Raw genomic sequence first — 12724 nt, forward strand, 5'->3', positions numbered from 1 at the left:
GTAACAGGAAGAGTAAAGAAAGCAAAGATGAAGCCAAGGAAATGCTCAGGGCAGTTTGGGGGTGGCTGCCAGGCAGCCCTGGCTCTGAGCAGCAGTGTCTGCAGTGGGACAGGAAACTCCCAGCTGATGGGAACAAACTTTCTGGCTGACTGCAGAGGCCAGGACAAAGCTGAGTGGTTTCCCTGGCGTCCCCCAGCCCTTCCTGGCCCCAGGGGCTGATGGCATTTGTGCTCCCTCAGGTTCATGTCCCCACAGCAGCAGCATGGGGATGCTCCCTCCTGCTGTGTGCAGTGCAAACAGGGGCTGCTGAGCCAGTGCTGCCGTGTCTGTGCCTGCAAGGATGCGGCACCTCTGTGAGCTGGGGGAGAGGCCAGGGCTGCAGAGGGGGGATGTTGTTGGCAGCTCCATGAGGACGCTCTGGGACGCTGCCCTGGGCTGTGCAGCGCACTGGGGATGGATCAGCCCCTGCTCTGCTGCTCCTTCCCGTCTCCCCCAGGGCCCTTGCAGAGCACCAGCCGTGCTGTTTGCCCCCAGCCTGCCCACGGCCAGCCTGGGGCTGCTCACGGGGGTTTTCTGTGCTGAGCATTGGCCTGGCCGTGTTCTTGAGAGAGCCTGGGCAAGGAGCCTGGAGCCCCCAGGCCCTGGCCTGAGGCGTCAGCGCTGCCCCAGCAGTGCCCATGGCCTGCCCCTGCTGCAGCCCCGGCACTGCCACCCCCAGGACTGTGCCCGGCCCCGAGAGCACTCAGGCCCTGCAGCAACACCAGGGCCACCAGGGCAGCGGGGCAGGGCCACGGGAGCAGCACTGGCAGCACCAAGTGCTGCTGCTCCTGGGCACAGCTGCTGTGCCAGCACTGATCTGCCCCAGCTCTGCACACAGACATTGCTGCTGCAGCTCCAGAGAAGGCAACAAAAGGGCATCTCTGCAGAAAACTCTGCTGGGACATCCTTTAGTTCCTTTAAAGCCAACGAGAGTGAAGCCCCTCATTGACACAGTCAGTGGCCACAGGGAAGGTGGAGTGAAACAAAATGAGAAATGGCACAAAAGATGATACTTTTCTGTGGAAAATCTGAAAAACCTTAAACAAAGGAAAAAAATCCACAACCAAAACAATAAGAAGTATCAAAGATGTTTTTTATTACAAGTGATCTGCAGAAATTGGCCAGCACTTTAATGTTTACGAAACCATCCAGTAATCTGTCTCTTCACTGCAGCCTTGAGCTCCTGGTTCCTCAGGCTGTAGATAAGGGGGTTCAGGGCTGGAGGCACCACCGAGTACAGAACTGACAGGGACAGATCCAGGGATGGGGAGGACATCGAGGGAGGCTTCAGATAGGCAACTGTGCCAGTGCTGAGAAACAGAGAGACCACAGCCAGGTGAGGGAGGCAGGTGGAAAAGGCTTTGTGCCGTCCCTGCTCAGAGGGGATCCTCAGCACAGCCCTGAAGATCTGCACATAGGAGAAAACAATGAACACAAAACAACCAAGTCCGAAACACACACTAAGCACAATAAGCCCAAATTCCCTGAGTTTGATGTGTGAGCAGGAGATCCTGAGGATCTGTGGGATTTCACAGAAGAACTGGCTCAGGGCATTGCCATGGCACAGGGGCAGGGAAAATGTATTGGCCGTGTGCAGCAGAGCATTGAGAAAGGCACTGGCCCAGGCAGCTGCTGCCATGTGGGCACAAGCTCTGCTGCCCAGGAGGGTCCCGTAGTGCAGGGGTTTGCAGATGGACACGTAGCGGTCATAGCACATGATGGTCAGGAGGGAAAATTCTGTTCCAAGGAAGAAGATAATCAGAAAAAGCTGTGCAGCACATCCTGTGTAGGAGATGTTCCTGGTGTCCCAGAGGGAATTGTGCATGGCTTTGGGGACAGTGGTGCAGATGGAGCCCAGGTCGCTGAGGGCCAGGTTGAGCAGGAAGAAGAACATGGGCGTGTGCAGGTGGTGGCCGCAGGCTACGGCGCTGATGATGAGGCCGTTGCCCAGGAGGGCAGCCAGGGAGATGCCCAGGAAGAGGCAGAAGTGCAGGAGCTGCAGCTGCCGCGTGTCTGCCAGTGCCAGCAGGAGGAAGTGGCTGATGGAGCTGCTGTTGGACATTTGCTGTGGCTGCACATGGGCACCTGTTCAGAGAAAAGGATAGTTAAGTTTTGGAGGAGTTACCTGTAACGAAAATCAAAGCCATTTCCCATACACCCTCCTCTGTGACACACAAGGATATTCTTCTGTGTTTAAGAGCTTAGAGGTTTTCATTTTAAGCTCCCCTATGTCTTTCCTGCTATTTTTGGATATCAGAAATGCCCAGCATTTCTGCTGCCCTCCAGGAGAACAGAGTTGGTTCCCTGAGGCTACAGGATGAGTGGAGACTGGGGAGACATGGTCTGTCACTTCATTCTGCTTGGAGTTTCTCTGGGCTTTCATTTTCTCACATGAAGGATGTTCACACTCCCATGTTTGTCTTACAAACCCCCAGGTACTGCTGAGAGCAGATGGATCCACCACTGCCCAGCTCCACATTTGCAGCCAAGGACTCACGTTGCTCATTTCACCAACCCAGCAGCATTTTCAGTGTCACAACACCTCTTCCTTTCCCCATCAATCTTATAATTCAGAGATGCTCTAGGACAGGTTTGCTCCCTGGATTGAAGCTCCCAGCTTAGACTGAAATCTCAGAGAGACTTCCAAGTGTCCTTCTGATGGCACTGGATGAAGGGAGATGCAGCTCCTTCCCTGGCTGCACTGCCAGCATTGCCCAGAGCCGGGCACTGGGGACAGCTGTGTCACCCTGAGCCAGCTGTGCCCCCTGCCAGAGCCCCCAGTGCCGGGCAGCTGCTCCCAGCCCTGTGCTCTGCAGAGGGAACTGGGTCCGGGGCTGCAGAGCTGCCCCACGGCTCTGCTGCAGCTCTGCCTGCACAGGAGGGGCTGCACGCCTTGGAGCCCCGGCCCTGAGGGCAGAGGCTTGGCTGGGGGACAGGAGGGAGGGGGCTTGTGCAGAGGGAGGGGCTGCACTGGAGGGGCTCCTCTGGACATCTCTAAACTCTCCCTGCCTCAGCATTTCTGGGTTTTGTTTTCTCTCCTTCCCTGATCTTCTCTCTGCTTCCTGGAGATTTTCCTCCTGCAGGTGTTTCCCTGTGTCTGATCTCTCCCTGCCAGCACTCCCAGACCCCAAATCTCTGTGCACTCTCCTTGGCCTGACAGAACCCTGCCTGTTTGCAGGGCACTGGCTGGGGGCAGGTTCTGTTTGCAGCTTGGAGCAAGGACAGCTCAGACTGAGCCTGATGGCTCCAGCAGAGGTGATGCTGCTGCTGTCCATGGGCAGAAAGACGGTAAGCACGTTAGGGATCTCCTGTGAACCTACTGAGCACTAAAACTAATAGTTCAGATGTCTCAGGCACTTGTCAAAATTCATAATCAACCTTTAATATTTATCCCCCTTCCCTGCCATTTCAAATAGCAGGAAACTAAAACAAAGTCTTCGGACATTTGCACATTTTTATCAAAATCCTTGTCTTGGAAATATTCTATGACGGATCAGAACCGCTCACCATGTCAGAACTTCATAAGCATCTCACCTGCCCAGCACCAGAAATACTCAGAGTTGTACTCACAGGGTCTGTGGGCATTGGGATGTTCCAGCTTTAGGAGATCTCTCCAGGAGCTGCAGCTGCATTGTCCTGCAGCCAGAGGTTCCTGTGCCAAGGGCTGGCAGTGATTCTGCCCCAGGCACTTCTCAGCCCCTTCCCAGCCCTGACTGATTGAAGCTCTCTGTGCCTCTGTGCTGTGCCCGGGCTGGCTGCAGGCAGTGCCCCAGCCCTGCTGGGCTGCGAGAAGAGCTGCTCAGCAAGAGAAATGTGCTTTTGAAGCTCTCCTTGGTTACCAGGATCACCCTCTGTGCCAGGAGCCCGGCCCAGCTCAGCAGCACAGACACAGCACAAGGACTTTAATGACCCTCTGGGGCTTTGTGCTCAGGCCCTGAACATCAGGCCCTGAGAGGGAGCTGCAGAAACCTCTCCAGAACTCCAAGTCAGAATCCAACTCCAAAGTCTCTTGGACTTTTAATGGGTCCCACTGAGGGACATGACTGAGAAAGTGTCCCCAGGCCCCAGGCAGAGCAGAGAACTGGAGGCCCTGGTGAAAGGTGAGGACAAAGAGAAGCCAAGTCTTGGTGCCCTGGGGCACAGCAGGGTCTGTGTCACCAAGGGCTGTGAGGAGACACCTTGTCCTGAGGCCCTGGGGCCTCCTGGCACAGCCCCAGCCAGGCTGGGCACTGTCACCCCCTGGTCCTGCCCTCAGCATCCGCCCCCTAGCCCACATCCCAGTGGCCTCAAGGATCTGCTGGAAGGAGTCCCTGGGGAGCCTTGGTCAGGAATGGCCCTGGGGGCTCCTTCATGCTCCCAGGGACTGCAGGTTGTTAAAAGGACTTTGGCTTTTGCTTTTGCCTTGGAGTGTCTGAGAGCTTTCTGCAATCCTGGCCTCCAATTATCTGCTGTAATTAGTCCCTGGAGAGGCTTTGCCAGTAACAACACTCAGTGGGGCCCATTAATGCTTCAAGGTACTTCAGTTCTTTTAAGGTACTTGGTGTTTCCCATTCGATCCAGACTCTGTGAAATGTTCGTGCAATCATGGCCCCAATTATCTGCTTTAATGAGTCCCTTGAGAGCTTTGTACTGACACTCAGTGGGGCTCATTAATACTTTGAGATACTCAAGGTTTTTAAGGTACTTTGGATTTTCCTTTCCACATGGAGAGGTTTTGGTGCCATTTTGGGTCTGTGAGAGGTTTTTGTGCCGTCCTGGCTTCCAGGTGTCTCCTCCAAGGAGTCCATGAAGAGCCTTTGTTGGGGATGGACCTCAGTGGGTCCCATTAATGCTTTGGGACACTTTGGGTGTTTCCTCCTCACTTTGACTGCTGGAAAAGTTTGTGCAATCTCCTCTCAGGCTCAGCTCCAAATGCACCATGGGGCTCATTAGGATCAAACAAGTCCTGACAAACCATGGCTCTGGCTTGATTTCCCTCTTGTCTTGGGCAGTTCATCAGGAAGTTTCTGTAGTGGTTTTGGTTTGCCAATTTAAGGTTTCTCAGCCAATGCATCAATTAGTGTGGTGGGTTCAGTGTTGACTAATTACCAGTGCACACACTAGAATATACTTACTCATTTCCTGCTGTGAGGTACGATTAAGAGAAAGGCAAAGTGGGCTCAAATTTTAAGAGCATAAATAAAAGTTTGATAACTGTAACTTAAGTAAAAAGCAATACGAAACAGAACAAAACTTTCAGAACATTTCCCCTCGCTATACAACCTGACAATGTAAAGAGACAAAACCTACAATTTTTAATCAGTTTACCACCTCTGGAATAGTCTTTCTTCACTTCATTAAGGGAGAGAAGTTGGTCTTCTTAATGTTATAGAGGCTTCTCCACAAGAAAACAGTTATCTCATGGCTTTTCATTTCCACAAATAGCTGCTGCCTCGAAAAATCTGCAATTGTGAAGTCCCTCTCATTTTTTAACAGCTTTTCCCACAGCTGTGTTTATGGGCCATGCCAGCTTACGGGGTGTTAGTTTCAAGATGAGCTTTTTAAGAGCAAAGGTTCTCTGCATCTATTTCTGAAATCATCTTCATCTCTGGGAGCAGAGGTCTTCTTCTCTCCCTGAGGGCACAGGGTCTCATCACTCTGCTCTCTTTCTCTGTTCAAACTTCTCATGGGATCACAGCTACTGCAACATTTGCTCGCTTTAGCATAGAGGCCTTTGTTGAAACAAGTCATTTCCCCATACTTTTCAATGCCTAATAGGGAAAAAGAGAGTCTGATGTATCAATGAGATCCTTCTCCATAGCTTTAACAGAGGATTTCAGCCCCAAGATCAAGGCATCTCCTCATCCCTCCCATCTGCGACTCAACTTCCACTTCACTGACCTCAGTGGGTTCATGTTGCTCCTCTGTGTGCCTGCCCTGTGTCCTTTTCTCTCACTGGAGGGAGGATGGCAGCACTGGCAGAGTCAATATCTGCCCGGGGCTGCAGATGGTTCCGTGAGCCCGGCCGGGCTCGGTCCTTGCGGCCGGAGCTGTTTTCCCACGGAGGTTTCTGCAGCGGCTGCGCTGGGGCTGTGTCAGGCTGGGCCGCGCTGGGGCAGGGCCAGGATCTCAGCAGCCAGGCCAGAAGGCTGAGACGGGGCTGGGCCGGCCTTGGCGCCTCTTTGGGGCCAGAAGGGAGAGAGACCCAGCCAGGCTTTCTCATCTTCAACTTGGGTCTGCACAGAGGCATCTGCAGTTTCCTTAGTGGTTTAACAGATTGTCAGCTCTCAGAGCTAATTACTGATTGGTTTTTTGTCAGACACGGAGGAAACTGCGAGCAGCTTCTCTCAGGACATCACTTCTGTGATGCAAAACCACCACAGCAGCACAGAGCACAGAGCTCCTTTGTCCATATGTAGTGGTCATGTGCCCGAGGCCTCAAAATCCCACCTTGGGAGATCTCTGGGCCCTCTCCAAGGTGTTTTCAAATGAAAATATTCTGCTCATAGTCTAAGAAAATCACCAGAGGACAGGACCAACCTGACCTGTCTGCCCTGGCTACTTTTGTCTGGGAGCAATCGTTGGATATAGGGAAATTGGGATGCCAGCTTCTAATTTTGGCCATGGGCCCTGGACATGAAAGCTGGTTCTTTTCCACAGGAATGAAGGAAGAGAGTGCCAATGTTTCCTGGAGGGATGAGAGGTGACCACCAGAGGCCAACCAGAGCTGCCAGATTTTGTTCTCAGAGATACCCTTGCATATAGGAATTTTTTAGGGAGAATATCAGTTTTGGCAATGAGCATCTGAAAAGAGGAAAAGTTCTTTTCCATAGAAAGGAAAGCACAGACCCCCCTGTGCTCCAGGAGCTGATGAGAAGCAGCCCTTGGCATCCCAAGATCAGCCAGACCTGTCAGGTGGCCCCTGGGAGGCCAAGCCAGCCAGACCTGGTCCACGTTCCCTCGGTTCCATGGGGTCCCACAGTGTCCCAATGGTCCCCGGCTTCCAGGAGGCCCTGAGGCGTCACAATGCCCCCTTGGTGACACCAGGCCCTGAAGGGTCAGAATGGTCTCCATGGTTCCATCAGGCCCCAGAGAGTCATAATGGTCTCTGGGTCCATAAAGCCCCGCGGTGTCACCACGGCCCCTTGGTTCCATGGGCTCCAGTGGTGCCACAATGATCCCCTTGGTTCCATCAGGTGCCCACAGTGTCACAGTGATCTCCATGGGAAGGAAAGAGCCGAGCCCCAGTGTGGCAAGGGGCAGCCAGAGTTGATGGTACTGGCAGATTTTGTCTTGGAGCAACCCTTGGATATAGGGAATTTTAGAGGTGGAACCCCAATTTCAGCCATTTCTGTGTAGATAAGAAGGATGGTTCTTTTCCATAGGAAGGAAAGCACAGACCTTTTGTTCCAAAACAGAAGAGGAGAGAGGTGGCTCCTGAGAGGCTGAACCAACCAGACCTGTTCTTCCTGGCAGCTTTTATCATATGGAATTTGGGAGGAGGAATTTCAATTTTGACCATGGACCCCTTGAGAAGAAAGAAGGTTCGCTTCCATTTGAAGGAAGGCACAGAGCCCCAGTGTTTCTAGGGCAGGTGAGAGGCAGCTCCCAAGAGGCCAAGGGCAGCCAGACCTGTCTGTCCTGGCAGCTTTCACTTGGGAGCAATCCTTGGATGTACAGAGTTTTGGAGGTGAAATCCCAGTTTTGGCCAAGGGTGCCTGGTCAGGATGGAAGGTTTTTCCCTATAGAAATGAAAAACACAAAATCCAAGTGTTCTGGAAGAAGATGAGAGGTGGCCACCCTTAGGCCGAGCCAGCCAGGCCTGTCTCTCCTGATACTTTTCATCTAGGGGCTGTCCTTGGACACAGGGCATTTTGGAGGTGGAATCTCAATTTTGGCTGTGGGTGCCTGGACAGGAAGAGGAGTTCTTTTCATTAGGAAGGAAAGCACAGAGCCCCAATGTTTCACAGGCACATGAATGCCAGCCCTCAGGAAGCCAAGGCCAGCCAGACTTGTCAGTCCTGGCAGCTTTTGTCTGGGAGCTATCCTTGGATATAGGGAATTCTGGAGGCAGATCCTCAGTTTTGGCCATGGGTGCCTGGTCAAGATGGATGTTTTTTTCTCATAAGAAAGAAAAGCACACGGTCCCAGCGTTTCAAAGGCAGATGAGAGGTGACCCTTGGGTGGTCAAGGCAGTCAGACCTGTCTCTCCTGGCAGATTTCATCTGGGAACAATCCTTTTACATAAGGAAATTTGGAGAAGAAATTTCAGTTTTGGCCCTGGTTCCCTGGAGGAGAAGGACAGTTCTCTCCCATAGGAAGGAAAGCCCAGAGCCCCAGGGCTTCAGGGGCAGATGAGAAGCAGCCCTCAACATGCCAAGGTGGTCAGGTGGTCCCCAGGAAGCCCAGCCAGCCAGACCTGTTCCATGTTCCCTTGGTTCCATGGACCCCACAGTGTCACAAGGATCTCCTTGGCTCCATGAGGCCCTGGAGTGTCACAATGTTCCCCTTGCTTCTGCAGTGTCACAATGGCCCCGTGCTTCCATGAGGCCTTGCAGTGTCACAATGGCTTCGTGGTTCCACAGAGCCCTGATGTGTCACAATGGCCCCTCGACTCTGTGTGCCCTCGCTGTGTCACAGCGGCTCCTCTGTGACACTGCAGCTGCACAAGGTCACCATGGACCCTTGGTTCCTTGGGGTCTCTGAGTTCACAATGGTCTCCTTGATTCCATGAGGCAGCACAGTGTCACCCTGGCCCCTTGGTTCCATGAGGATCTGGAGTGTCACAGAGGTTTGTGACATTTGTCCTTGCTGCCCCTCACATCCCCCTGCCCCACAAACAGCCCCGAGCCACCCGTGAGGGACAGGCCCTGCTGTGCCAGGCTGGGCTCAGGGCTTGGCCTTTCTGCTTCCCCCAGCCAGCCCAGGCCTTGCTCAGCATTGCAGATCCCTGCTCTGAGCCTTGGGCTCCCTGCAATCCTGGCCTCAAGGATCTGCTCTCACCAGTCCCTGGGGAGCCTTTGGCAGTTCCTGCCCTCACTGGGGCCCAGTGCTGCTCCAAGGGACTTGGAGTTTTGCTCCTGACTTCTTGAGCAGCTTCTTCAGCCTTCTCTCAGTGCCTGAGGGTCCTGGACTTCACCCCAAATCCTCCATGGGGATCATTAAAGAAAAGGAAGCCCTTAGGGGCACTTTGTCTTCATTCAATCGTCTGCCAGTCTCCAGGGCTTGTGCAGCTGATTGGAGTCAGTTTGGAGTTCTTGTAAGGAGGAAGATTTCCAAGTGCACCGCATGACCTTTTTTTCTTCAATCAAATGTGTATTTTTTTATTTTCCAGTTCAGAGAAGAGCTGATAGAAGCATTCCCCAGGTGATCTTGATGCTGAAGGTCTCCTTAGAAGGTCTGGGCATGTAGAAGAATGAGCCCCTTGAGGGCTGACCCTGTTTGGACAAGCTGCTCCTCACCCCCAGCCTCACCATGTCTGACATCGCCCACCCAGCACTGACATCCCTGTGCCCTGCAGCAGAACCTTGTCCCTGAGCTCTGCAGCTCCATGTCCCAGCCCATTGCACCGTGTCCCACCTGCTCTCCTCAGGGCTCTGCCTGCACACAGGCCCAGGAGAAGTTTTCCTCTTGGGAAAGAAAGAATGGAAAAGCCTGAGCAGGTTTCCTAAACAACAAACCCCACTCAGGAGCCACCTGCTCAGTACAGGCTGCCTGGAATGGTGTCACCTTTCTACAAGGAACAGTGTGACCAGAAATGATCTCTGGAAGCAGAATTCTCTGAGTCTCCCAGTTGAATTCTCTGTCCCACTCCTTTCCCTGGATCTCTGTTTCAGATGGAAGCTGCTGGTGCCATCCTCACCTTTAACCTCCCTCTGGAATGCAAACAGGTGTTCCCAGGTGTGTTAAGCAGGATTTGCTCAATGTTTCCATAAATCTTTTGTGTCCCCCATGGAACGAAGGGGCCATTTTGGCACTGAGGGGGTGACGTGGAAGCAAGGAGACAATTGTGACCCTGGGGTCCCATGGAACCAAGGGGCCATGGTGACACAGCAGGGCCACGTGGATCCAGTGGTCCATTGTGACACTGTGGATCCAAGGAGACCATGGAGACACCCCCAGAACCTCATGGAACCAAGGAGTCCACGGTGACCCAGCGGGGCTGCATGGAGCCAATGGTCCATGGTGACACTGCCCATCCAAGGAGGCCATTTGGACACTGCGGAAGCTCATGGAGCGAGGTGGCCATTGTGACACTGAAGAACTTCATGACACCAAATATCCATGGGGACACAGCAGGGCATCATGGAACCCAGGAACTGCTGTTGGCAGTGCGGAAACTCCTGGAACCAGGGGCTGTTGTGGCACTGCAGCACCAACACAGCTGCTGGACCTTGTCCCCTGCCCTGCACAGCTCCTTGGGAGGCACGGCAGGAGCAGCACCCTGGGAGCCTCGGGAATGCCCCTCTGGGATCCATGGCACACACTCCCAGGGGCTGGAATTCCAGTTCCCAGCCAGAAAAAGATGTTCCTGCCCTTGAAGGCAAAGCTCTTATGGAAGAGCCAAAAGCCAAGTGCAGCAGGATCCTACAGTGACATTTCACTGCCAGCCTTCATAACTTCACCCGTGGTTGTCGTAGCTCATGGATTGGGAATTAAATCAGGGCAGGGTCTTTGGTGGGAGCTGCCCTGGGTCAAGGGAGACACAGAGAGAGAAACAGAGCAGGCAAAGAGAGGCAAGAGAAAAAGGAGGTGTTTTGGTTTGGAATGACAGGTGTCTGCTAAGGAAGGCAAAGGCCTCCCCTGAAATGGAAAAATGTAGATTCTTTCTTTCTGAATTGTTATAAATTTGAAATTAAGGGGGGCTCTCGGGTAAAAATATGGGAGCAGGAATAACAGCTTTTTATTAGGGAAGAAAATGAAAATATAAACCAAAACAACACTGAGAGAGCCAGAATACAACCTGACACTATGTTGGACAGGGTGTTGGCCGCAGTCCAATTGGAATGGTGGCTGCAGTCCTCCTGCAGTGTCAGGTGTGGTTCTGTTGGAGAAGTGATCCTGTAGAAAAGGGTGTCTTCTTCTGAAGAGGAAGAGGCAGCTGTTCCTCTGAGAAATCCAGCCCAGAAAAAGCTTTGTTGGTGGGCCAGAATCTCAAGATTAGATGCAGGTAGGAATGCTTGGCTCCTCCATCTGGGCGGAACATCTCACAGTGGGATGTTATAGTTCTTATCAGTCATGCAGTGACATTCAATAGCCCATTATCAGCAGATGTCTCCCCTGAGGGAGGACTGATTGTGGAAGAGATAAGGAAAAACTGCCCACTTAACACAGGACAACTGCCATACAGATGGCAAATAGAACACATCTTGCTTTTCAGTCTGGGACAGGAGGTCACAAACAAAATAAGTTGAGAAGGCGGCACTCTGAAAAGCAAACCAGAACTGACAGAAAATGAATGGGACAGAAATCAATAATTCTGATAGTTTTATTTATTATCAAAATAAATCACACCCACCCAGCCCCATACAATCCTGATCCCACAACCTCAAATTTGGATCTTACTTCTCTCAATCTCCTTCCAACCCCATCTCACCCTGGAGGCTGTGGAATTGAGTAATTTTGGCATGGGACTGAGGTGGGAACCAGCCATTTTGAGGTGGGATTAAGTAATTTTGACGTGACAGAGCAATCCACCTTGGCTTTTGGAGTGCAAAGATATGGAGAATACTCCCATATATCCCCGAAGAACCCACAAATCCCCCAGAATATGTTTCCAAACCGTAAATTCCACCTCAAATAACTCTTAGATGGAGGGACTTTTGACATGTCTGGTCAATACTCTTCTTAGTGATTTTTCAGGTATTTTTAAGTGATAAAGACAAATCAGAAGAAAATTAGGGCCAAACCAAAACCAGATACCCCTTGGGCATCCCCTGGGCACTGGACAAAACAAACTTGGCAGAAATCAAACTTAACCCTCCATAAAATGCCTTGAGGATGATTTGCTCTTCCCACAAGTCACTTGTGATGGAAACACAAACAAATCCCAAACATGAATAAACTGAAAATAGAAGCAATTCTGTGGCAAATCCAAGTTTCATCAGTTCCTGCACAGCTTCAGCTCAGCTGCTGGCAGGTTCCGATAAATGGAACGTGGAAATTTGGCCCAATACAGATTAATAAAGGGAAGGGAAAGCTCTGTGTAGCTGTCACAAAGGTGACAGGGACAAAGAAAATAATGATGCTCATATTTGGCAAAGTCCCCAGACCTGTGAATTCGGGAGTTACTTGGGAATTTATCTACTTGAACTGGGCTTCTTGTAGGAATTTACTGGTCTTGAATTCCTCACATTGGGGTGAATGATCCTTGTCAGTCTTGCTAGTATCATTTGTTCCCTTTTCTCCAGTTATTTAAAAAAATTTTTCAAGGAAGGACAAGAAAATACTTTCTTTACCCTGGCCACCCACAACAGCTATTTTCCTCATAAGTTCTCCCAAAAGTCACTCAGAGGAAGCTGCATCCAAGTTTCCAAGAGTTCCTCCAGAAAGAGGCAGAACCTCCTCAGAGGAGGGACCCATGCTGTTGTCAAAGGCACTTGGGGTCAGACAGCAGTGCCCTGAACTCACTGTGCCAAAATAATGTCGCAATCTGGTTAATAAAATTGTTAGAGAGATGCCTCTGCCTCAATGAAGGTGCTAAGGA

General features: G+C 51.8%; 2 protein-coding genes across 2 annotated transcripts in view; both read right to left on the reverse strand.

Annotated features, from left to right (window-relative positions):
* The window catches only part of LOC140680874 (uncharacterized), a 989054-nt gene that overhangs the window by 387040 nt on the left and 589290 nt on the right, over nt 1–12724 (reverse strand). The window lies entirely within an intron of this gene.
* LOC140680980 (olfactory receptor 14A16-like) lies at nt 1169–2101 on the reverse strand. Its single transcript, XM_072919869.1, has one exon. The coding sequence runs from the start codon at nt 2099–2101 to the stop codon at nt 1169–1171; it is 933 nt and encodes a 310-aa protein (XP_072775970.1).

This window comes from Taeniopygia guttata, chromosome 30 (genome assembly GCF_048771995.1).
Source record: "Taeniopygia guttata chromosome 30, bTaeGut7.mat, whole genome shotgun sequence".
NCBI lineage: Eukaryota > Metazoa > Chordata > Aves > Passeriformes > Estrildidae > Taeniopygia > Taeniopygia guttata.